Source organism: Cladophialophora bantiana, assembly GCF_000835475.1.
Source record: "Cladophialophora bantiana CBS 173.52 unplaced genomic scaffold supercont1.13, whole genome shotgun sequence".
NCBI classification, from domain to species: Eukaryota; Fungi; Ascomycota; class Eurotiomycetes; order Chaetothyriales; family Herpotrichiellaceae; genus Cladophialophora; species Cladophialophora bantiana.
In genome coordinates, this window is record NW_015971587.1 from 469,668 (window position 1) to 494,687 (window position 25,020).

The window sequence follows — 25,020 nt, forward strand, 5'->3', positions numbered from 1 at the left end:
TACCAACGATCTGACGTGAGGAAAAGGCTGAAGGACGGGAAAAGAAAATGAAGTTGTTGTCCGAAGCCCGCAGGTGAGGTCGAACTTTTGGTGGAGAGGACGATGCAATTTCGAGGCTTGGCAGCGATATTTTGGCCAAGATTTGTGTAGTCACGTGGATTTCATTTTTGGACTAGCCCCAGCTTTTGTATTTTGCCAGCCTCACGGTCACCCCTCAGATCCACCCTCGCCACATACCTATGATTAGAGAATGGGAACCACTACTGGGTACGAGGGAGTCCGAGGTAATCTGTACGGTTCACACAATTTGTTCGACGAAGCTTGGACGACAATCTTGAGGCAGTACGAAGTACATACGGAATACTGAAGCTGAGAATGTTCTCCATTGATAAGACTGAGTATGAGCTACTGGGTAAGAGACATCCTACTGGCACATTTCACGTCCAAAGCCTCCTATTTCAACGCCAGATTCGAGAGAGGGTATCATTACAGGCATATCTCCAATCATCATTCATTTGATCATCTGCACTCTCCCTCTCAGCCTTGACTCCAGGGTCCAATTCCAAGCCCAACGCCTTGTGAAATTTTTGCCTTCTTCATCTTGATGTCGGTCTCTCCAAAGCTCGCCCCTCGCTTTCTGAGCTGACCAGGTTTCTTGATGGGACCAAAAATTTTGCTTTGAAGTAGATTGCTCGAGCGCTCTGCACCTTGCGACAGCCTCAAGCTTTCTTGGCCGCCTGGATTTCGTCGCAACATATCGCTCGCGAGTGAGCTGGCCAGAGACTCCGGAATGCTATCATCATTATTGCCTTCCTCGGCATCAGAGATGGAAATAGTGCTGTCCCGGTCATGGCGCTCTCGTTCTGCCGATTCAATCACCAATTGAGAAGCGGGTGCAGAAAGAGGCACCATAGACTCTGGATAGCCATTGCGAGTGGCAGGCCTAACTTGTACGGGTGTAGTCTGAAGGGAGGACAGAGAATGAGCTCCACGAGTATGACCGTGCTTGAGTTTGGAAGTATGAGTTCTTGTGGGTGTCGAAGGAACGCTGAGGCTCTCTCCATTAAGAACTTCGCCAGCTGCAAGAAGGGCAGCGATGTTCGAATGGTTCGGTGGAGCTTCAGGAAAGGGCGGCACGGGCTTCCGGTGAGGAGTCGTGAAGGTATCGCGAGGAGTGTTGTATGATGGCGACAGACTTTTGAACCTGGTGAAATGCTCTCTGTTCTCTCGTATTCTCCGCCTGAGCAGAGCATTTTCCTCTTCAAGCAATTCTATTCTATCACTCTGCAACCCGACCAACTTCTTTGCCCGTGCTAGTCGTTTCTCTGTCTCGTCGCGCTCGTCCTCTAAAGCACGGCAAGTTTTGGTCAACGCCTCAATCTGCGGTTGTGGTGGGGGAAGTGAGTTCCGAGAATGCATTGCTGCGCGATGCCTGTACTCAAGGGTTTGGAGAACCTCGATTTCCCGGCGACTCATCTGTTGTTCAACTTCAGCTCGTTGTGCAGCCTGGTCCGCCTCTATGGTTAGAAGATTGTGTTGCAGCTTGAAATGAGCGGCCGAGGTTCTTGCTTCTCGGACCGCTGAGACCAACTCTGTAGCCATGGTTCGTAATTCTTCCATATCCGCTTTCGCAATCGCATCTGGAGTGGGCAAGGCGCCAAGCACATTTGACCTGATAGTAGTCGGTGGAGGTGAGGCAAGCAAGGCCTCAATGGGAGCGGCACCTATGCGATTGACAGGCGATTGGAACCGAGGAGGCTGCGTAGACGGAGGTGGAGTCATTGAAGCAGACATTGGTGGAGGAGACGCATAGGAGGATTTGTTCATACTGTCTGCTGAGCGGGTGCGAGCATGTGGAGGAGTAGCAGGAACCGTCGAGTGGTCCGCAGGGGAGTGTGAGTTGGCCATGTGGAAGTCGGCCTCGCACAGACGGCCAAACGCTGTTGCCTGTGGATATTAGGCGGCTCCAAAATACGCAAGATGGGTTCGCAGAATCGGCGCCGTGCAGAGCGCTGTCACCTGGGAAGTTGGAATGATATTGGAGGTAAAGCAGAGACTTGGGCGGGAAGGCTCCCGTAACAGTGCGCTTTCTGTCAGTTGTCGAGTGAGGACACCGACAAAGGTCTCGAAACGAGAGTGAGAGAAAATTGGTAAAGACAGAAAGTTGCACAGGGCGCAGGATGGTATTTGACAGATTCGAGTTGGATAGTGAAGGAACGCAAGAGGAAAAGAGGGACAGCAAGGGATAGAGGGGGGGAGGAGGCTGGGAAGAGGTTGAAAGAGGTTGAGGCGGGTGCTGGTGAAGGTGGTTTGCGGCGGAGAGGGCTGAAGACGGGACAGTGCGCGTAGGAGGGTGGACCGGCGGTCGTCGAGGCTAAACCCCTACAGTTTAGGCACCGCGGCCCCCCGGTGTCACCTGGAGAGTCGCGTTGGTGGGTGTCTTCAGCAACTAACGAGGGCCTGTAGGTGGCCCGTGGTAGGCTGGACTCTAAATCGAGGCGCCAGACGCGTCAAAAGTGGCGTCACCGTGGCTTCCTCTTAGTGCGGTTGTGTGGGACAACCACAAGCCCACTCTTTTCCTGACTTCCCCTGATCCAATGTCAACATCCCAGATCCCTTTTACCGGGTTCAACACCCTCGAGCTGTCACTCCGAGCTTTTGAGTTCTCAGCATACCCAGCAGCTGCCCTAAACAGAGCCACTCCGTATAGTAGATGATACTGCCACCCGAGTCCATGTCCCAAGCAAAACTCAGTTTACCAAATTCTCATCTCTGAGAAAGCATGGACCACCTCCAGGAGCAGGGGTCTCATCTCCCCGTCCGTGGTAGCATTCCACGGCTATCCAAACTGCCAATGCCACGTGCAGTGGCCTCAAGTGACAACTTGAAACTTTCTGCTCGCTCGTCGTCTGTGCCGAACATTCACCACGACGATTTGCGAAAAACCTCGCACATTCCTCGTCCGCTCGGGGAGAACGTCAATCAATCAATTCGCTCGAGATATGGTTGGTTGGATAAACCTGTACCACCAAGGAGCGAGTCTCCTGTGAGAGACGCTCTCCGTGATGTGCAAATAACGGCCATGGACACAACTCCGCCTGGCTCCAATCAAAATCCCCCGCTGTTCGAAACTGGTAACGAGAATCCAACAGCAGCAAAGCCCGGGACGTTGGAAAAGCATCGGCCTCACGAGACAACCCCGACTCCTTCGCCGACAACATCTCGACCAGATTCGCCAACTAAAAGGCCCTTTCGGCCGCCAGGGAGGATGTCTCCGACGAAGGATATCACGATTCTACCCCCGGTTGTCTCGCCTGGCGAAATCTACACACCACCAAAGGCGTTCATCAAGGGTCACCACTCACGAATAGCAAAACCACTTCGGGATGTCAGGAGGTCCGTCAGTTCAGCTTTTGATGTTGCTTACAAGGAGTCTGCTGGAGGACCACGGTCAAAGATGTCAGCTCAAACCTTGAAGCATAGGCCAACCTATGGGGACAGGGGAACAATGACGCCCACGCCAACTTCGAAGCAACCTCTTTCTTCTATTTTCAGACCCCCTTCTCCTATCACTAGATCTAATAGCAAGCTTGCGGTCTCTAACGTTGAATCATCGCCGGCGCTCCTCAAGCCACGGTCAAGAGGAGAGAACACACTCGCACCATCGACTCCACTGTTAAAATCAGCGACGAAAGCAAGAAAGGACGCCCCCGCTCAGCAAGCTGCCACTGTTGCTGCAGTGAAAGAACTACAGGCAACAAATTCCCCCAAGTCATCGGCCGCTTTACGGGAGACTATTGCAAAGGCAAAAGCTGCGAGAAGAAAAGCTCGCGAGAGTACTGGGACGGCAGCCCCGCCATCATCTGAAGCCTCTTCCTGGCCATCGGATTTTATCGATGAAGCGGCGTCTCTAGGCGGCGATAACAAAGGGCTGCTGCGGAAACGTATACAACAGGCTGTTACGTCTGGTCATCTGAATATTGCAGCGATGAAACTGAAACAAATGCCCCAAGAAATCATGAAAATGTATAAATCGGAGAACAGCACGACGAGTTGGGCCGAAATGGTGGTGTTAATAAAGCTCAATGCAGCAGACAACGAGCTCAAGGAATTAGAGGATGACATGTTTCCCGATTTTTCAGAATCGGAATCGGCTGACGATGATGAGAACTCAAATCAATTTGGCGGCCTCGAGACAATAGACCTGCGCAGAAACCGATTGCGGCAAATACCCACAGGGATGCGAAGGTTAGAAAGACTTCAGTCGTTGAACTTGAGCGGCAACAGACTCACCAACAATGCTTTTGAGGTATTAGGCCGGATACCCCATCTCAAGGAGCTTATCATGGCGGACAACCTCATTGAAGGCACATTGGAACTTGGCGACTGCAACCTCGAGCATCTTCAAGTTCTTGATTTACGCGGCAACAAAATCCAGAGCTTTGGTGCCGAAGGTCTATCCCGACTTGGGAGCATGAAGGTGTTGAACATCGCAGGCAACAAGTTTGCAACACTCCCGTGGGAGAGTCTACCTACTTCAACTTTGACCGAACTAAACGTCTCCCGAAACCGTATTTCCGGTACCCTGCTGTCAGGCACGCTGGCTCTCCCCGAGCTGCGTACCTTGGACGCGTCATTCAATGAACTGGAGAAATTTTTTGACAGTGACAATGCCCCAGATCTCTCAAATCTGCGTTCAATCGCTCTAAACGGCAACAAGCTCATCAGCCTACCCCCATTAACGAATTGCAAGCAACTATATACCTTGGAAGTTTCGGAAAATCAGTTGGAAGAGATTCCCGCAGATTTAGCACAGCTGGATAACCTAAAGACGGCAGATTTTGGAAACAACAACATCCGCCTCGTTTTGCCCGAGATTGTGTTGATGACGAACCTGTCGACCTTTAACATTGTCGGAAATCCACTTCGTGAGAAAAAGTACCTCACAATGAATACCTCGGAGCTCAAGGCGGACCTCGAGAAGAGACTTGAATTGGAACAATCCGAGAAGCCTTCCCCAGAGCAAAGCGATAACCTCACCAGCTCAAAATCTGGTGGGGAGTACCGTTACACCCCTTCCAACGGAATTCTCGACCTTTCCTCCCATTCACTGGTCACCCTCTCCGTGGCTGAAATCGACTTGTCTTCACAAATCCACACCCTCAAACTCTCCAACAACGAACTCCCATCCTTCCCGATTGACCTCCTTTCGCACCCTTCCGTGAAATATACTCTCCAATCTCTCGACCTCTCTCATAACCCTCAGCTGCATCCGACAGAGTACCTCACCAGCGAACTCTTCCTCCCAAACCTGAAATCACTCTATATTGTTTCCACAGGCTTGACCTCTCTCGATGCCCTCACAACATACCTTAAAGCCCCCTGCCTCGTGGAAATAAACATCTCATGCCATCGTCTCGCAGGTCACGTCCCTTGGGTCCGGGCCTGGTGGCCGAACGTGAAGACTTTGCTGGCTACAGATAATTGGTTCACTTCCGTCGACGTTGAGGGCGTCCGCGGGCTGGAAGTCCTCGACATCAGGAACAATGAGATCGAGAGCCTACCACCAAAGTTGGGGCTATTGGGCAATCTCCCTGGCTCCAAGGAGAAGGTGGAAGGGAGGCTGAGGGTGGTGGAGGTCAGCGGGAATAGATTCCGCGTTCCAAGGATAAGTGTGGTAGAAAAGGGCACGGAGGCTGTCCTGAAGGACCTGAGGAGGATGGTCAAGGAAGAGGAGCTGACAGAGGAATGGCGAGATGCGGTATGATCCCCTCCTGTGTTCGGGATTGCTGGTCCTCTTTCACGTCAATTCGGTACGCGTATCTCAGTTCGATCCCTGGCCTGTTTCTGCAACCTGTTCCCCGCAGACCCTGAACCTGTCTGCCGCGTTCCAGCCTTGCAGTGTCTCACGCATCCTTGCTTTTCCTGATCACGGTATGATGGCGGTCCTTACACCAGCTTGGGTGGAGTATGCGAGCGAAAGGAGCTACTTACTACATGGTCAAATCCAAAAGTCCATTCTTCTTCTCCGGTACAGAATTGGCTGGGAGATGTGTTTGTGTGTTTATGTGTCTGTGTGTTGTGTTCGATGTATAATGCAGATGTATGGATCTTCACGTGTACATATATATATGTACATAGATAGAGCTTTTCGGTTGGCATGCCATGGCATGGCACACACGGTAATAATGGCATTATCTACGGAACGTGTTAAGGGAGCTTCCGTCGCGGTTGGTTAGTCCTCGTTTCAGCATTTAAGTGAGCTGTATTCGGGTAGCTGGCTATTTCCAGGTCCTATGTATAGCCTTATATCATAGTCTCCTGGATCTCCTTCTACAGGAGCCGAGTCTTAAAAAGCAGCCGTGTATCAAGCCCTGGGTCGAATATCGTTGAACCCACGGTGCTCGTCTGGTCTATCATACTTTTTGTGCCGGTTATCCATTCTTCATTCCGTTGTGACCTCGATCATCACATATCTCATTTATTCATCACGTCCGCTTCTTCTATTTCTTGCCACCGAAGACCCTTGCTCAGTTCTCTCAAACTTTGGCGCAATCTATATCTGTGTTTCAGAATTTGAAAACCCCAGACTTGCTCTTTATGCCATCGAAAACGCAAGTCCCATTGACAGGGACATACTGCCTCGTCAGCAGCTTGATCGCCTCCTGCGCCACCATGCCTCCGACTACACTGGAAATGTTGTGCAGCTCACCGCCCTCCACACGCTCGGCTTCCGTGATAGCATTGGTAATGTTCTCGCGCATCTCGGGACTGGATGACAGTGAATCCACGTTGAGCGGCATGTCTGACGAGAAGCTTTTGTTGTTGAGCGCGACAAAGACAGGGGAAAGGGACTCCCAATCATTTTCAATAATGGATGCGAGACGGAGGAGGACTTTGGGGTCAGATAGCATCAGGCGCAGTGAAGGGATGACCTCCCTGTTCTGGTTCGTCAAGACACGTACATGAGAGGCATTTTTGCAGAAGGCTTCAATCTCCGAGTCTGGAACTGGCGAAGCCGTTCTTGAAATGGACGCTTCGATTTGGCGAACAAGCCTAGTTACTTCAGCCACGTCAGCTCGCGCTTTGGACTTGTAGATGGTCTGAAGCTTGACGTAATCTGCACTGGTGGCTTTCATGTCTGGAAGAGCTCCGGGTAGCGGCAGAACACCGTGAGTGTCATAGAACGTTTTGATAGCGTTTGCGACAACCCAGAAATTTGCCGAGTCTGTGGTTAGGCTGGTGCAGGAAGGCATAGACATCATCTCCTTGCACCCATTGCCTATTGGTGGGGGAGCGATGCTCTTGAGCACCGCGGCACAGGCTTCGTCAAAGTTCTCTTCGCCGCCTTCGGGGTTGTTTGTTCTTGCGCCAGACGCGACAAGGTTCCGAAATTCGGTCTTTTCTTTGAACGAAGAGGGATTCTTGTTATCGTGATCTGTCTTCCACCGTCTGAGGTAGTGTAAGAGAATGAGAATGTATGGGATGTGGCCGTGGTCGTGATCTGACAGCGATGTGAGGTCTCCGAGAGAATCGGCTTCAGCGTCGAGCTCGGGCCAAGGCGCAAGAAGACGGAGATCTTGGGTACTCTCAGGATCAGGGTGAGTATCCACGATGGGCAATTCAGTGGGCAGTTGAATCGAGAAAGAGGCAAAGAAGCCGGCTGACTGGATGTAGATCACTGGTATTGAGTTCTCTAACGCATAACCACATATCTTCTCGAGCGGTTCCCGAGCCACCGGAGCGCAGAGGAGGATCAGATTGTAAGGCTTGAGGGACTCTTGCACAGGGAGCCATTCTGCCAAGGGAGTTGAAATTGCGTGGCCAGTGACGTCTGGATTCAGCTCCTGTAGTAGCCGTCTCATCTCGTCTGCTCTTGACTTGTGAAGACTGTTCGACTCGAGGAAGAAGTTGATTCCCAGATCTCTTTCGGTGACTTTTGCCGAGTCTGCGATGGTGAAACTGCCGACACTCGGTAAGATGAGGTTCTTTAGAGTCTCAGCGCCAGCAACGCTACTGTTGGAGCCGAAGGCATCATCCCCTACAACTAAGAGGACATGGGATTCTTCCAGGGCACGTTGTCCTGAGGCAGCCCATAATCTCAATTGGCGGTCATACTTCTTTTCTTTGGCGGTGGGCGCTTGGAGAGGAGGCGGAGTGACTTCGCGGGGAGCAATCTCCGTCATGATTGCGGCAACTCAGGTTCGATAGGAGAGCTCGACATCGCCAGAAAGCTGGCTGCGGTTCCTGACATTCGTCAGCGATAGGAAAAGGTGTACATAACTGTTCGTGAATGAGAGCAGACTGCGCACAAGCGGTCCTTGCCGATCTTTGGGGCAACTCATCCGATCGACGTCACCGTAACTGCTCTAGTGGGTGCGCACTAGCGAGCCACTAGCTACTGAGCGCCTCGCTGCGAAATGTTTCCCCACCATAATAGGTCCCCGCCGTGTTGTATCTCAACTTTGGTCCCTCACTGGGAGATGCTTCACTCCAACATTTTTGATCTTTCAGGAACTCGGTCTCTACTCCAATCGCGGCACTGGCGGCGATGTCTTGGTTGAGATAAGTCATCTGTCATTGCGTACGTAATCCAGTTAGACGTTTCCGATTTATGCTCTTCAAACCCAGCTTTAATTTTTATGGTGACATCTGTAAGTGAATGGAGTCCCTCCCCAGCCATTGCGCCTTGCACCTTGTATTTATTCGGCTAATTTCCTGTAGGTAGAGAAGCTAGAACCTTTTCCCTTATCCTCCGCAATAAACCTGCCTGCGTTGTTCGGCACCATAACCTCAAAGCTGTTCGCACCTGCCAGAGAAGACACTTCCACAGCACTCGCACACCCGCCAACGGTAACATGGCTGCCGAGATCGAAGCTGCCAAAAAGGCAGCCGCCCTCGAAGCTGTGAAAAACCACTTTCCTCCAAACCCGCGCTTCGTGGGCATCGGCTCTGGTACAACCATCGTCTACGTCGTGGAAGCGATCAAAAACTGCGGCGTCGACGTCTCAAGAGTCGGCTTTGTGCCAACGGGATACCAGTCCAAACAACTTATCATAAACGCCGGTCTGGTGCCCATTGAATTCGACGCTCTACCGGACGATGTCATGATTGATGTTAATTTTGACGGAGCCGACGAGGTGGACGAGGAATTGAATTGCATCAAGGGCGGAGGCGCTTGTCTGTACCAGGAGAAATTGGTGGCCATGAGATCAAAACAGTTCATTTGCGTGGCTGGTATGTCGGTCCCCTCGCTTCTCCGGAGAGCGGCCTTGCTAACCAGCCGCAGACTATCGAAAGCTCCAGCGGCGTCTAGTCACCAAATGGCCTACTATCCCCATAGAGGTCGAACCAAAGGCCGCTCGACAGGTCATGAAGAGACTACGAATGCTTGGTAGTCGCAGCACTGCAGGCGTGGGCCCGATGATCAGAGAAGGTCACCTTGCAAAAGCCGGCCCTGTCAAGACGGACCAAGACTTCTTTATCGTCGACGCCCCCTTCCCGCATCCACTCCTGATTGCTGAGGATCTCACCCCCGAAAGACCGGGTGACGGTGAAAACGGCTATTGGGAGGTCGAACAGCTCGCTCGAGCTATCAAGGATATCAATGGCGTGCTTGCTGTAGGCCTTTTCTGCGGTCCTACCGGCCCAGAGGCCGAGGCAGCTGGTGTGATCGGCGGCCAGAGACCGATCGCATGCTATTTCGGCATGACCGACGGCACTGTGTCGGTGCGATCAGCTCGACATAAGCGTCACTCCATCATTGCAAAGTACCCGCCGTTGGTCCCTGTGCATAGCTCTGACCCAAGTGTTGTAGCCGCAGCAACCTCATAGACTTAGTCTCTGCTTCAGCGAAGGCATATTGTGAAGATATCCCCGCGGATAGACGGTCCACATCCAATTCATTTTACCTTCCTCTTAACCTCATTCTCGCCGAGCTCGCGAATGAAAATCGCCACAGACCCTTCCGCAATTTCGTCCTTGCCATCTTCAAAACCCGGGCTAATTGCAGTGGCCAGATACTTTCCATTCGAACTGAAGGAGAGGGCAGCAACACTCGAGGCGAGCTTGGGGTAGATACGAATTCTTCGTTTCGCAACAGCATCCCAGATAGCAACCACTCCGTCGCCACCGCCTGTCGCAAATGTGCCATGGATAGGATGGAACGCAATGGCATTGACTGGGTAAACAACGTCCACATCGTCGACTGGCTGGCGATGGCATTTGAACGCGTACTTACGAGCCTGCGACTCATTCGAAGGATCAAACCACTCCACTGCAACTCGGCCTTCAATACTGGACGAGGCATAACCTTCGTCATTCGGCATGCAGTCCACCGCCCTGGTCATGAATTTCAAACTGCTCTCTCTCCTCTGCCACGGCTCAATGTCGAGTCTGTTCTGTAGTGAATTCGCCGAACTCCTGCATTCACTTGCTAGTGTCTTCAGCTCGTATATGTGGACTGCTCGGTTCGCCATGGCGACCACCAATTTGGAGGGTGAAACAGCCAGGGAGAAGGGTTTTGATGGCAGGTTAATTGTGGCGGTTGACCATCCTGCATCTCCACCTGGATGGATGTGCACTGTCGAGTCCCATGCCGCGGAGACGACCAATGAATGTTCTTTGCTGTAGACCACCGACCGAACTCCGTTATCGTGCGTACTGAGAACGGTTTGCGTCCCGGATGTCACTTCGATCCTACAAAGTACAGTCAGTTCTTGATGTTTCAAACGTTCACATCCAAGAATCAATTTTCATTCGCACCTCCTCACATCCCAATCCAAACACGCCGTATAGATTTCATTGTCATCCTTGCCAAAGCAAACATCAAGGACGGGGGCACGGTGCTCGAATTTCGCAATTTGAGTACATGTTTTGCTATCTGTGACTTCGTAGATGTAGGCGTGCTTGTCCCACGAGGCGACGACGAAGCGCAGAGAGTTCGGATGGGGTGAGAATCGAAGGGCTGAAATCGCGTCGGCTGGCGGGTCGGAGAGGGAGAATTGGCCTGCAATGCAATAAGCAAGATATAGAGGAAGAGTCGATGGAAGCGCCTACCTGACATCTCAAAGTTGCTTTTCTACAAAAACAAGTTCCCAATATTGCGGCTGTCGGACAGCGAATTTGGTTAGCGAAAGCAAAACAAATAAGTCCCTTGCAGAAGATACTGCCACCCGTCACCGCCTCGGTACCTGCAGCCTTATTGTCTCAGCCTTGCCCCGCACTATTCACAGCCTCGTCGTTATCGTTCTCACCGAGCTGGTCCAACTTCAATTCCCTTAGACCAGCCGTACACTCGTTTCCCTCCGCTTCTATCGGGTCAAAGCATGACTTTGCGAGGTAAGAATCTGTGAGACAGCCTGCATCCGGGCCGATGACGGCAATCGGCTCTTAGTGCGATGCTCTTGTACGTCCCCATGGCAGCGTTAATAAACGGGTTGTACATCTATCTAAAAGTCGAGATTGTGGCACATGTTAGATAGAGATAGTACGAGATACATAGCAAACAACGACAGATAGGCACTGTAGCGCTGGGGAAGAAACCGAGCGACGCAAACCGAGTGGTTGACGAGAATGCAAATAAGAACGAGTAGAAGTTCTCAGACGATTCCAATGGGTTTTCATCCTCCCTTGGGAGACCACTTGCATACCTAGAGATAAAGCCTGTTGGCTGACAGGTTCAATGAACTCTTTTTGATATGTTCAGGCAATATTAAACTCGTCTGCGGTTCCTCCCATCATCATCTTTCTGTTCATCCTGATCTTCTCCCTCATCTTCCGCGCCGCCTCGTCAGTGTCACCGTTATTATCCATATCTGCACCGACATCTCGTATCCTTGTTGCCCTTTCGGCATTCTTCTCTCCATCACCCCCACCACGATGTCGTAACTTACCATCATCAGTCGTGTTGCTGTGTCCTCGCTTCGTGCCACCCTTCTTGTTATTCCTTCCCACTCCCATCCCACTAGGCGTCTCTCTCAACCCGAAACTCTTGCAAAGATGGCCCAGGTGCAGCTCCTTGATATCAAACCACTTTCTCTCGCTGGCGACGTGTGTCGCGTAGGCTCTCATGTGACTTTGAAAAGCCCTTTTGGCCATGTCCTTGTTGTGTGGAGAGGACAAAATGAAGCGCTCGAGGGAGAGTTGGAGGTCAGTGGCGCGAGACTGCCAGTCTGCGGCATCCCTTTCGTTCTGGTGATTCTTGTTCTTAGTGGGGATGACACCGCTAAAGGGTGTGAACCCCTTCTTAAGTACTTCCTCGGCGGACATGGAGGAGACGTTCGCCACGGTATCTGGCCCCGTCTTGTAGGAGCTTTTTAGCACCGAGACGTAGCCTTCTTCTTTGCCTGGTAGGAGGAAAATGACCGCCCTGCCATCCCGTCCTAGACGAGCTGTGCGCCCGATTCGATGCAGATGGTCCTCGGCACTGAACGCGGGGTCGTACTCAACCACAAGTTCGAGGTTGGGCAGGTCGAGGCCGCGGGAGGCGACGTCCGTCGCAATTAGGAGGGATGGTGAGGTCGTGGTAGCGAAGTGTTTGACGATGTTTGTGCGGGTAATTTGAGGAAGAGACCCGTGTAGTTTGTAGAGCGTCACTTGGTTGTGTGAGGACGAAAGGGTTGGGGAGGGTAGGATTGAGTCAGAGACGGAAGGATCGCGGGTTGAGGTTGGCGAGAGTTTGCCAGCTTGAAGACCTTCGACTTCAGAGTCCGTCTCAGCATTGTCACGCGACAGTTCCTTATTCTCTGAGGAACCATCTTCTTCGAATGCTGTGGTGAATACCTTGAAATGGAATTCGACGGAGTCGGCGCAGGAGACGAACACGATGGACTTCATGACTGACCCTTTCCGCGCGAATGTTCGCTTTAGTAATGCCATAAGTGTGACGAACCTCAGCTTCGCCGCCGCGACGATATAGGACTGCTTGAGCTGCGCTGGAGCCAGGAACGCGGAGTCTTTCGTGCTGTTGCCATTCATCATGGTGTCTCCAGCCTCCTCTCTTTGTCCTGGCCCATCTTTGTCTCCAGGGTCACCTTTGATCAAGGCCGCATCTTTCAGACTGATCTCGCCGAGCTTCTGTACGTTCATCTTCAACGTCGCCGAGCACAGCACCGTTGTTCGATTTTTAGGTAGACCTGGCCACTTGGTGCTCCCTCCCGGCCTCTTTTTCTGATCCAAAGTCTTCACAATCTTCGTAATATCCTCTTCGAACCCCATATCCATCAACCGATCCCCCTCATCTAGCACAAGCCAGCGGACATTACTCACATCAAGTGCCTTTGTATTTTCCAGGTGATCAACTAATCGGCCAGGCGTCGCAACCAAAATGTTTAGTCCCTTTCGCATGCGGGCTTTTTCCGATTTCTTCTTTTCGCCTCCTATTACATGACCAGCGACAATATAGTGCGCACAACCCAGTAAGCGCTCGAGAACGACGGAGATCTGTTTGCAAAGTTCGCGGGTCGGGGCGAGGATTATGGCGAATAGGCCAGAGTCGCGATGTAACATTAAGGGATCTTGTGCGTAAGTCTTCCTTTCTTCTGCCACTTGTTCCGACATGATCATGATTCGCTGCACCAGAGGGAGCAGATATGCCAGGGTCTTCCCCGAGCCCGTCTCCGACTGTATGAATGCGTCGCTGTTGTCCTTCAACATTTGCTGAACGGCCGCCTTTTGGATCGCCGTGGGGGTTTTAAGGTTCATCTTGGTCAAAAGATGGGTAGCTATCGTGGGGGAAAGGCCGAGGGATGTGAACGTGTCAATACCATCAATCAGAGGGGCATTAGAAGGCGCCGTTGGCTTCTCTTCTCGATTTCCTTCCTTGGGCTCTTCCACAGTAGTTGATGGTTTCGGGTTGTATGTGAAAAGCGAAGAGATGACCTCGCGAGGGCCTCCTGCAGGTGATTTGTGCTCATGACTTCGTTTCTGCGCGGGATATTGAACTCGGGCTGAATTCGGCACATGCTCATTTTCACGCCTCCTCTTTGCTGGTCGAGAGTCTGGGAAATCACCAGACTGTCCCAAGTGTGTATGTGCATTCCCTCGGCCCTCAGAGCGTCTCTGCGATATAGGGACTGTGTTTGCATCGTGTCTTCTCGTTTGGTCTCCGCCTTTTTCTCTTCTCTGTACAGACCTCTTCGCTCGCAGACGGTCTCTCCACGACCCACCTTTGAACTTCCGGGTGTTATTTGCAGCGGCAGTGGCGAGGTTCGCATCGACGGAGAAGTTCAAGAACATGCCATCCTCGGCCATTTTCATCACTTGGTCGGTCAGAAGTGCAAAAATGCAGTCTCGAGGTTTTTTTTTGTGCCGACAGAAGTGCGGCGAGGCGGAGAAGGATCTCCTCCGATTGGCTGGCCTTGCGTGCCTCGTTCCGTTCGGCGTTTCTCAATAACTGCGCACCTCGATTCGGCTTCTTCGCTTCACTTCTACGCTGCACATTGTATCATGAGGACTTTGACTCACCCTCAAGCGACGGTGAGCCCGACAGTGTCAAAATGAGGCTGATGTCTCTTCGACCTCGGAATAAAGCTTCGTTTCGTCATCTCATCACCAACACCTCCACCACTCGAGCTGGCCGCTATGGATAGGCTCGTATTGTTGTTGGCCGGACTGAGAACTTCGACAGCGACGAACTCACTATGGCGGCGACAAATATCTCCCCTAGCGACTCTGCAATCCTCACAGAGAATACGATGGAGCTCTACCTCCACTTCGCCTGCCTCTCCCTTTCCTGTCTTCCGACACATAAACCAACTCCGCGCCGTTCGCAGGAAGCTCTGCCTTCCAGGGCGCACCTTGGGCTTTGTTCCAACTATGGGGGCCCTACACGAAGGCCACCTTTCCCTCGTACGCTATGCTCTTCAAGAGAATACTGACGTCTTCATTTCCATCTTCGTCAACCCAACCCAGTTTGCCGCGCATGAGGATCTCGATTCCTACCCGGTGACCTGGAACGAAGACATGGCAAAGTTGAAGAAACTCCAAGAGGAGCATATCGCGACTGTGGGCCAGTCGAAGAAACCCGGAGTGATACGCGGTGTCTTTGCACCCACCGTCAAGACCATGTATCCTACTCTCCCGCCCACTTCTGACATCGCTGGCCACGGCTCTTTCGTCACAATCACGCCCCTTGGATCTGAACTCGAGGGAGCATCGCGGCCCATATTTTTTCGTGGCGTCGCGACGGTCTGCACCAAGTTGTTCAATATCGTTCAACCCGACCGGGTCTACTTTGGCCAGAAGGATGTTCAGCAGTCAATCCTCATCAAGCGTATGGTTAAGGACTTCCATATTCCCATCCAAGTTCGCGTTGTGCCTACGGAGAGAGAGCCGGACGGATTAGCCATGAGTAGCCGGAATGTCTATCTCGGTGACCGGAGAAGGGAAGATGCTACAGTTTTGTCCAGGGCTCTTTTTGCCGCGCGTGACCTTTACAACTCGGGTGTGTTAGATGTAAAGCGTCTGCGCAAGGCCGCGTTCAACGTCTTTGAGGAGGATGCCACAAGAGTTAGAAGCGATGGTCGAGTGGGGCCCAGCGGTCGAATCGAGATCGACTATATTGCAATGAGCCATCCAGACACAATGGGAACTATCATGGACGATGAGAAACTTAATCCGCGCATCGGCGCCGTCCTCAGTGCCGCAATGATCGTTTCCCCAGTCGACAAACCGAAAACTCAGGAGGAGCTGAACCAACGCAGCGTCAGACTCATCGACAATGTAATCCTAGAACCTCGCATAGATCGAAAAACGAGGAAGCATCTCAGACAACATGCCGCGAACCCTGGGATGTTTCGTAAGATCCCGCAACGGAGCATTCGGAGGGTTGTTCGGGGGAGCGGAGAAGTTGAAGCCAGAGAACCAGAGCCGACCGTGGCTACAGGAGCGGAGGTCGAAATATCGAAGGAATGAAGCCCTGGTGAGCAAGATTGGATATCGAGAACGAGGAAAAGCGCTGTCAGTAGAGATCCCACAATGAAATTTTACAGTCTTTGCCGCCAGCGGCTAGCCAATGTGTTCGTTGAGCCTTTTCTTCCCGCTGCCGTTTGATCATGTCGAGCGCATTCAGCGGCTTTGAAAGATCCTTAGGGGCGGTATTCTTCGACAATACCAGGTTTCCACCGGGATCAGCAGATGATGAGGGAGGAACACCATCCGCGCCGCCAACATCATGAGTGATGATAAGGTCAACGTCTGCAAAAATCGTAGAATAGCAGCCTCCTTTGTGCCATTTGAGCACCGCCAATTCCTTCATCGTCTTGCACGAGTACACGCGCACGCGGCCGTCCCAGCCTGCCGTTGCGAAGATCTTGCCGTCGGAGCGCACGCTGAGGCCCTGCTGGCCAGCGTGTTTCGTGTTGATGGACTTTTCGGTCTGCAGCTCCTCCGGCTTTTCTTCTTTTGCTTCTTGTTGGAGGTCTCCCAGGAAAAAAGGCAGGCAGAACTTGGAGATCAAGGCGTCAGCGCTGGACGTCAGGAAGTGCGTCTTGGAAGGGAGCGTGGCGATTGAAAGGATAGGTTGCGTGTGCGCTTTGCTGCAGGCGACTCTCTGCCACGCCCCTGACCATCCGTTCGGATGACTCAGATCTCCTTGGTACGCGTGGACCGTGACTCGTCCGTCCTCGTAGCCCGCGATAAGGACGAGTCTCGACGCTGAGTCGGTCTTCTTGTGGAAGAGGCAGACGGCCATCACCATCCCCGTCGGGTTACCCTTGTCCGACTTGATCTGCGACACCCGCCTCTCTGATGGGAGTTGGAAGATGTCGATACCGCCGGAGTCGAGACCGTTGGGCGAGGCGATCAGTTGGGGAGATGCTTCCTCACTTGCGGGTTGTTGGGGATCCTGATCGCACATAGAGAAGGCGCAGAAATTGAGGGCGTTAACTGACATGGAATGAAGCAGCCATGGCTGCAGTTGATCTGGTGATGATGCTGAGCCGTCCGAGTCGGCAGGCAGTCTTGTACTCAGACCTGCAAGATCTTCCTGTCGAAGTTGCCAGATGCGGAGTTTATGGTCCCTTCCATGGCTTTTTGATGCCGAGCGATTTAAGTCTCAGTCTGGTTTCTTCACGAAGGAGATGATCAAGATCTCCGGGATTTGATTGACATGCCCGCTTACCTTACAAGTCTATTCCTCGTCCAATGCTTGATTTGCATGATTCCCTCCTCATGGGCCTTCCAGGCTACCACGGCTCGTTTGGATGAGAGACTCCATATGACTATCCACCCGTCGCTGTCTCCCGAAGCAAGTAGGGCGTTGTTGTGGTAGAAGTGAAGAGCATGGATCGCGGCTTCGTGGCCCCGCAGGATGTAGGCAGGCACTGCGGGACCAGGCTCCATGGTGTCCGGGACGATTTCGTTTAGATTGGCATGTTTGGATGAAAAGGATGATTCAAATTTTAAACAGCACGAAAAAGCGGTAGAATTGAGTCATTTGAGGTACCTTTTTACCCTCTGTAATGTATTGCCGAGCTCAGATGAAATATAAATCGCGCTGTCAGACAAGACCGCCTTGGTAGCAACCATAAAGCCGTCTTTCGGCCGTTGGATCGAAAGTGGCCTTCATTTACAAGTGATATTAAATTTACCTTTGGAGGTATTGGTGCTCTATCCTTTATCGATATCAATTTAGTTATATTTGACACAGTGGTCACTTCGTCGTGGTTGAGTACTCTCTCGCTACTTAGATATAGCGTCCATTCTATGTTAGACTATTTTCTTTGCGAAGTGTAAGACAACTATTATCGCTGTTGACTGATTACTATGCTGCTGTGCTCCTGCTGTGCTTCTCTTCTGCTTTCTGCCGCTGCTTCCTCTCAGTCCTAAAATAATTAGATGCCACAGCTAAAGTAGACATAAATTAAATTACCTTGATCATGGTGTTTAACCGAGCAGTAAAATAACTCACGTTTAGCTACGAAGATTGAGCCCGCCGAGCGGCCTTGAAATAGTAGCTATTATAATACCGTTACTAATGCGTTACTTACGAAGAAGAATTACTGCATGGATAAAGCCACGAGCATCTTGCGCACTGGGCCCTGAGAAAGAAAGGGATTTGGTCTGCATCCCATGCTGCCTAGGTCTTTTCTGCGGCGTTGCTGCTCAAGTGGTTTTTGTTGCCGCTGCTGCATTTAGAAGACACTATACAAAAATATTAGTATAATAGCCCTCAATCTAATGGAAATGAAAGACTCAGTTGTGTACTGGTGCTGACGCTGGTGCTGGTGCTGGTGCTGTTGTCAGTTCTACCATATATGTTATGTGGACTTCCTCTTGTGTGTGAAAGTAAGACGGGAAAAAAATCATCGCAGGGACTGATTGGGAACAAGGATGCGGAGACAACGTTGGAAGTTGGCCAACTGTGTTCTGCTGATGCTGTACAGCTTGTTGTCTTTGAAATCAACGCAGTGAGAAGCCGAAAGGATGGCCAGCATTGAGGTAATAGATTGACCAGGCTAGGTGGTCAGTCTGATGGATTGGAATGAACGGGGAGTGGTCAGTGGCTAAGGCATGTTGGAACAACGTAGCGCACATCAAACAGGATCAAGAGGATATGAAATGGAACAGCTATGACTTTGTGCAGCCTCCTGTCTGAGAGAGAAAGAGGAAAGGAGAAAGTGAAAAGGTCAAGTGAGAGAAAAGGAAAGAAATCAAGTTCAGTCGTGCGCAGTTGCCAGCCAGACCTTGCACCACTTACCTCAGTTCTATTGCGCACATCAACCAGCCATATTTCACTGGTCGTCATTGCCGCGGTTAGTATTTGTGCTTCATTGTCTCTGGAGGAGATGTAAAGCTCGTTCCATCGAACTTGAAGAGTCCTTCCACTTCGCAGAACCAACTGGCACAGTCCAACAACCCTGCTGGGGCGCTGGCTGATCTCGATACCCACAGGATCTGAATTGCGACCTGTACGCTGCTCAATGCTGCTCAGAAACTAAGAGTATAGACTGACTGACATGGCAGAGTTGTGAACCTGACCCTCTCGAGCTTCCACTGTCATGCCCCCATCATGAGGTGTAGCCGCTGTTGTAGTGTCATTCAACTTGAGAAGTAGGACACTGGGTTCTCGACATCTCCTCACAGCCTGATTTATTTCTTTCCTTGTGCAGAGCCCATCTCCGACATGACTCTTGCAATCTGGATGGGAACGAGGAGAGACTCGACGCGAGAAGAGACAAGAGGCACGGGCAGACACGATGGTTGAAGTGACGATATAGGCGAAGAGACCAAAACATTGCCCTGAGGAATACTTTCTACATCTCGCCAAGGTTGAAGAGATGAGATTCCGGATGAAAATATGGTCGAGGTTGAACGAAAGGTGCCGCAAGCCACACTTGCTATCAAGAAGGTGTAGACCATGACCCAGTCTTTGTTCCAGATGAGCATGGCCGCTATGACAGCCCAGTATCTCCACCGTATGACAACCCCACGCTCACGGCACGCCGAAATCGCAATTACAGCGGAGCAGCTGCCACTTGCATTCAACAACTTCCAACGAATTCAAACACGAATACCCTGATGAGGCACTTGGGGAAATAGCAGGCCACGATAGACACCCGAAACGTACCACGCTCGCACTTTCTACCTCCCTCACTACCTACCTACCTGGGTTTTTGACGTACTGCGCCGCGGAAGATACCTGGCAAGAGGGTAGGAAGGAAAAAAGATGTTTAGATGATTATTTCAGAGAACACAAGGAGTGCGGCAGCCAGGCAGGCAGACGGTCATAATCTGAAGGTTGGTCATTCTGACTGGGTTGATGAACAATGCAATGTCTCTTTTGCGCGCCTCCTTACCTCGCTGAACTGTATAATGGTGTGAATCTACTTGCAACAGGACGGAGATAACGCTGAATTGATGAGACCGGTATGTATCGTCCCCAAGAACATTCTCGGAAGCGGACAGAGTATTTTCCAATGTATTAACATATGCGCCTGCGAAACTTCGATCAGATCTTAGAGATGTGATAGCGGAGTGGTCCTGCAATTACAGCAGCTTGCAAGTGGTTCTCGATGAGGTTCCGTGACCGTTACATACGTCCTGAAGCACGAATATACTGGGCATCGAGCACTAGTTGTCAACCAATGTACTCATGGGCAGAGGCTTCGAGGGATCGATTGTGCCCACACATATCCCACCTGCCCAATTCAAAAGTAATAGATCTGGAAACAAGCACCGGGAGGTTGGTAGGAAACCCTCAGTTCGTTCACAGTTTACGATCGCCAGTCCTTGGAAGACTTGAGCCCGAAGCAAACACCAAGGATTTTTTATTAACCAGTTTCCTGAGGATAATGAGGTTTAAAGGCGTATTTAACATGAAGACATGATCGCGGCGCTACGTCGATTAAAGGGCGCAAAACCCTTGATGTATAATGGCCACGGTTTATGAGTAAGTTGGCAGCGGCTTATTGTGCGACAAATAACATTCAGGGGAAAGCCTTCAGGAGCAACACTTTCAAGAGAATAGGAAGAGATATCTCGCCAATCGTGAGAGTACTGGGGGACAGCAAGGAAATATTTGACAAAAGTACTATGGTGACCTAGGTAGCTATGAGTTCTAGGCAGAAGTCATAACGGGATTGCTGATGGCTTCGGAGGAGCATTCACGTCAGCACTAATTAGGAGGGAATAAGCGACCAACAGCCACCAGGCATATCACGACGTGTGTCACAACATTAAGATGCGACCGAGCAGCTAGTTTCGGCTACATCACTGCCAGCAAGAAGCACTTTGACGAAGAAGTCTATTCGATCAACCTCCTAGAACAGTCATGTCGCTCGAAGAGCCAGAGAATATCACGGGTCCCATACCATTCACACGAGCCCTGACAGCTTTTTGTGAACAGAGTCTCGAAATACTTTGGAGGAAAACATCAATGTGTTGGTGCTTTTATTCGCCAATACCAGAGCTCTTACATATCAGTCGACCCAGTCAGAACTTATGCAAACAACGAAAAATACATTCAGTAACATGTCCTCCAAGATGTGTCTGATATACCCGCCGCCGCATCGCAATCATCAACTGCTATATCAGTCCGACAAATATGGATCACTGGGACAGACGTTCACATGAGGCTCTTTTAAATGCATCAGTCTCCATAGTCCAGAATTATCGCACCAAGGACTTGTGTACGACTCCGGACACGTCTTTCAACGCATGCATTTGCAAAAGCTTACTCGCCACTGCACAAACTCGACTACACAAGGTGGATGGACACCTTGATGGCATTAAGAAAAATATCTGACGGTGCTTGAAACAAGCTCTATCACGTTAGCCCATGATGGAGGCTCAAGACAATCTCGTTAAGGGTCAATTGATAGTCATAGACAAGTGGTCGGTGAAAATGAATAGAATCTATGTTTGTTCGGGACCCCTCTTCATGGCCCAAGCATCCAGACGGCCTTCCATGGCCGTCAGCAATCCTAGGAAAGTGGTCGAGGTAGAATTAACAGTCCAATAGATTTTGAGATCGATCAAAGAGTATTAGTTAAGAAGACAATGATTGTGTATTTGAATCAGCATCAAGCCATAGAACCTGGAGGTGTGCTTTCCTCTGACGCCTCGAGAGATTCTGGCGCCCTCATGAAGCACTGAGTGATCTTCGCTAAAAAGAAGAGAAGATCCTTACAACAACTCTGACGGTGAATCGGACTATATTAAAGCACTGAAAATAGACAGACATAAAGTGAAGAAAATGACAAAGGCGTAATGTAACGCATTTAATGTACCCTATTAAGTTCTTAAACACACATATATATGTATTGAATTAAAGAGAAACAAAAAAGCAGTTTGCGTTTTCTGTTGCCTACTCTGAAGGATTGTTAGATTGAAATTTAATTTGAAGGGTGAGTGATGAATTACAGAGGAATCGAACCTCTACCAAATTGGGTTAGAGGGTGTTTTTAGTAGAGATTGGATTAAACCAAATACCTGATCTTCTCATAACGAGATAGAAAATCTACGAGTGAGACGCTGTACCACTTAGCCAAGTAGGCGTGTGTGTTGAATATTTGCATGAAAATTTGGCCATCAAATATATAAACTTGAAACGGCAATCCCGTGATTTAAACCGAGGGTGGCCGCTAATTAGGAATCAGAAGTGTTTTGCCTCCATCGTGTCCAATGAGTCCGCTGCTTAGTAGAATTCGGAGCGAACTCGTCAATTACGGATATACTACGGAGAACCCCAAGAGGCTAGGGGGGCGAGGGGCTCAGCTACGAAGTGCGTGCTGAGCCGCCGCCCGGTCCATAGTTCAGCGCTTCCATGATTGTGACATTGGGACACTCCATACGCATCCCAACAACAGGCAATTATCAAAACAAGTGTCCACCGATAATCAAACACCTCTTTTTCACGTAAAAGATGTCTCAAAGGGGAGCTGTTCTCGATAAAAACTATCATCCGATTCGGCGCAAGACCCCCTTCCCCTTGTCTCTAGAATCTTACAGGCCTCGTGGAGCAAGGTATCTTCATACTTAGGTAGGATGTTTGATGCGGTGGAGTGAGGACCCAGCGGCCCGGCTGGGGCTGCCACGTTTCTCCGAGAAGACTTCCTATTTTCTTTCCCTTACGAAGAGGTGATGAACGACGCTTGACAGGGGTAATCTCATGCATAAGGCGATTCGTTCTAGAAGCGAAAGAACGGGGGTCTGGAAGCCTTTCTATAGTACGAGTGTTGCTGAGTCGACACGAAGCGACGCGAGTTGAGCTGCGCAGGGGTTGCGATGCGAAATATTTCCATCCGAAACAGCGAGAATCATGCGAGGAGTTCGCCTGGAGATGATTGGCACAGTCTGACAAGGACGTCTTTTCTTATGGCGACTGAAAGTTGCTCGTATATCCTACTCTCAACTATGGGGGTCAGGCCTACCGCAGTGGTTCACGTACTTCATATTTTGGGCGTCAGACGAGAAGTTGTTTTGTTCAACCTGCTACGCAAGGTTTCAGAAGTGGCGAGGACACAGTCTCAGTTCAGCCCGCGGAAGACTGAGCCACATCACTCGCATGAAAACCGACTTTGTCGCACTATTGCCACGTGGGATCAAGCCTCACCAGCCACAATTAGTCTTGATCGGGGCAGCATTCATTTCGAAGCGAGGTCACTTTCGGCTGAAGCAGTCCAGGCGAGACGCCTGAGGGACCCAGCACAGCCAGGGGGTGTGGCGGTTCGGCGGCCCCGAAGGTAGGGTCGGCCGGAGAGGTCGCCCAGACAGGAAGATGTGTGCAGACGAGCAGCCGAAATAGGCAACTCGAAAGCCACAGCGCATGAATCGAGACTCCAAGTCTAGAGGCTTCGTACTTGGTCAGCAAAAGGCCTAAGGAGGGCAAGAGGGAGTACCAGGGGTGCAAGGAAGGGGGAAGTCCAGTTGTCGGGGGTAAGCGGGCGAAGGCAAGGAAGATGGGAGAGTATCCCGAGAGGGGCCAAGTGTGGTTGAGGTTGAGAGTTCCCTGGGAGACAGAACAGCATTAGATTGAAGCGAGGGGCGAGGACAAATCCGGATAACGGTTTATGTACCTCGTACGAAGGGCAAGGTGGAAGCAAGGAAAGGGCCTACAGCTTGGAAACAAAAACCGATCTCCGGGGGAGTGAATAGCGTACGAGGAGCGGAAGCGATACGAGAATCATAGGCTGATTGAGTCGTGACCTCGGAGTCTTGGGCCGGGGTTGAGTGATGAAAACAGCAAAGGAAGCGAATGAAGCCCGAGAAGCAGGGGTGTGTTCGCCGAGTTGGGCCTGAGAGAAGAGAGAGCGATCCCGAAAGAGCACAATGCAGTCATCCCAAATGAGATTCGCAGACGTCAGGCAGAGCAATGGTCGAGAACGGGTCCGACGGATGAGCGAGTGAGGATCCATTGTGAGCGAAGAGACAAGCATTGATGCTAGTTAGACAGGCGCATTACTGGGTTTGAGAAATGGCGAGATCGGGGCTAGAGGAGGAAGCGGAGGTAGACGGGGGCGGGCGCGGTGATGGAGATGATGATGTTGATTGACGATGAAATGGGCTCTCATGGGTGGGAGGACTACATACCTGCACGGAGTACCGAGTACTCATTATGGTCGGTGATGGTGGTGATGAGCCGGAGTTGTCACTCGTCAGTCGATCGTCAATCGTCAATCACTTCCCATCAACGACTAGTTGGAGCCAAGCAACAACAACAACAACAACACAAATACAAATCATCCACGGCGATCACCCTCAAACTATGATCTTGCCCTGACAGTTTCAAACTCTGAAGCACATGATGGCAACATGTTACCCCGATGCAGATGCGGTGATGGCTTTTTCAGCTGTCCAGTGCAATGCCATGGACACCCATCAGCCCCCGTGAGAATGCGGCGCCCATGACGCCTACGAATTCCTACGACGCTACCTAGACAATAGCTGGAGGGGGGATTAGGCTCTACAAGTACAGTAGGTTCTAGACATTAAGAGTCCCCACTGACTACCAAGTAGAAGGTCGGTCGCCCCCGGCAGCCTCGAAGCGTTAGCTCACTAGACCAAGTCCCACTTGGCACTCGTCCACTAGCCCAGCACCTAGCTCTACACCCAGCCCAAGCCTGAGCCCTGGAGGCCCCCTCGCCTCCTCCTGGTCAACTATTGTGAGGGCCAGCAAGATTAGCCTAAGCTAACGAGAGCAGGGCCCAGGGTTAGCAGTGATCCCTGCCAAAAGCCGCATCTCCCACCCAATCACGCCAGCAGCCCATGTCGCCTTCTCCGTATCTTGGAGGGCGGAGTCTCAGTTAAGCTGATCCAGCATCCCAGCAAATATCTGCTGCATGGGCTTCTGCAAAGGTTGCTGGTTTCTGTTTTTGCGACACGAAACCAAAAAAACAGGCGAAAAAAGCAAAAAGGAAGAATAATGTCAAGCCACATTCTACCTAAATTGTCAGCGTGCCAGACTCCCGGAATCAGGCTAGCGAAATGATCCCCCCAGCACCACCTGCACCAGCACCAACACCAGTACCAGCACCAGCACCAGCACCACCAACACCAATACCAAGCAGCTTTTCCATT

General features: G+C 51.1%; 8 protein-coding genes across 8 annotated transcripts; 3 read left to right on the plus strand and 5 right to left on the minus strand.

Annotated features, from left to right (window-relative positions):
• Positions 1-537: 537 nt before the first annotated feature.
• Z519_08530 (uncharacterized protein) lies at positions 538-1,908 on the minus strand (the record flags this gene model as incomplete). The annotated part of the gene is made up of 1 exon (XM_016766258.1): positions 538-1,908. The coding sequence occupies one exon, from the start codon at positions 1,906-1,908 to the stop codon at positions 538-540; it is 1,371 nt and encodes a 456-aa protein (XP_016617416.1).
• Positions 1,909-2,782: 874 nt separating this feature from the next.
• On the plus strand, positions 2,783-5,767 carry Z519_08531 (uncharacterized protein; the record flags this gene model as incomplete). The annotated part of the gene is made up of 1 exon (XM_016766259.1): positions 2,783-5,767. One exon carries the CDS (start codon positions 2,783-2,785, stop codon positions 5,765-5,767), a length of 2,985 nt encoding a protein of 994 aa, XP_016617417.1.
• An 802-nt stretch (positions 5,768-6,569) lies between these two features.
• Positions 6,570-8,186, minus strand: Z519_08532 (uncharacterized protein; the record flags this gene model as incomplete). Its single annotated transcript, XM_016766260.1, has 1 exon — positions 6,570-8,186. The coding sequence occupies one exon, from the start codon at positions 8,184-8,186 to the stop codon at positions 6,570-6,572; it is 1,617 nt and encodes a 538-aa protein (XP_016617418.1).
• A 672-nt stretch (positions 8,187-8,858) lies between these two features.
• Positions 8,859-9,834, plus strand: Z519_08533 (ribose 5-phosphate isomerase A; the record flags this gene model as incomplete). The annotated part of the gene is made up of 2 exons (XM_016766261.1): positions 8,859-9,237; positions 9,290-9,834. The coding sequence occupies 2 exons, from the start codon at positions 8,859-8,861 to the stop codon at positions 9,832-9,834; spliced, it is 924 nt and encodes a 307-aa protein (XP_016617419.1).
• Positions 9,835-9,902: 68 nt separating this feature from the next.
• Z519_08534 (uncharacterized protein) lies at positions 9,903-11,065 on the minus strand (the record flags this gene model as incomplete). Its single annotated transcript, XM_016766262.1, has 3 exons — positions 9,903-10,698; positions 10,765-11,008; positions 11,059-11,065. 3 exons carry the CDS (start codon positions 11,063-11,065, stop codon positions 9,903-9,905), a joined length of 1,047 nt encoding a protein of 348 aa, XP_016617420.1.
• A 638-nt stretch (positions 11,066-11,703) lies between these two features.
• Positions 11,704-14,253, minus strand: Z519_08535 (uncharacterized protein; the record flags this gene model as incomplete). The annotated part of the gene is made up of 1 exon (XM_016766263.1): positions 11,704-14,253. One exon carries the CDS (start codon positions 14,251-14,253, stop codon positions 11,704-11,706), a length of 2,550 nt encoding a protein of 849 aa, XP_016617421.1.
• Positions 14,254-14,642: 389 nt separating this feature from the next.
• On the plus strand, positions 14,643-15,915 carry Z519_08536 (pantoate-beta-alanine ligase; the record flags this gene model as incomplete). The annotated part of the gene is made up of 2 exons (XM_016766264.1): positions 14,643-14,736; positions 14,792-15,915. The coding sequence occupies 2 exons, from the start codon at positions 14,643-14,645 to the stop codon at positions 15,913-15,915; spliced, it is 1,218 nt and encodes a 405-aa protein (XP_016617422.1).
• Positions 15,916-15,961: 46 nt separating this feature from the next.
• On the minus strand, positions 15,962-17,343 carry Z519_08537 (uncharacterized protein; the record flags this gene model as incomplete). The annotated part of the gene is made up of 2 exons (XM_016766265.1): positions 15,962-17,030; positions 17,123-17,343. The coding sequence occupies 2 exons, from the start codon at positions 17,341-17,343 to the stop codon at positions 15,962-15,964; spliced, it is 1,290 nt and encodes a 429-aa protein (XP_016617423.1).
• Positions 17,344-25,020: the final 7,677 nt, after the last annotated feature.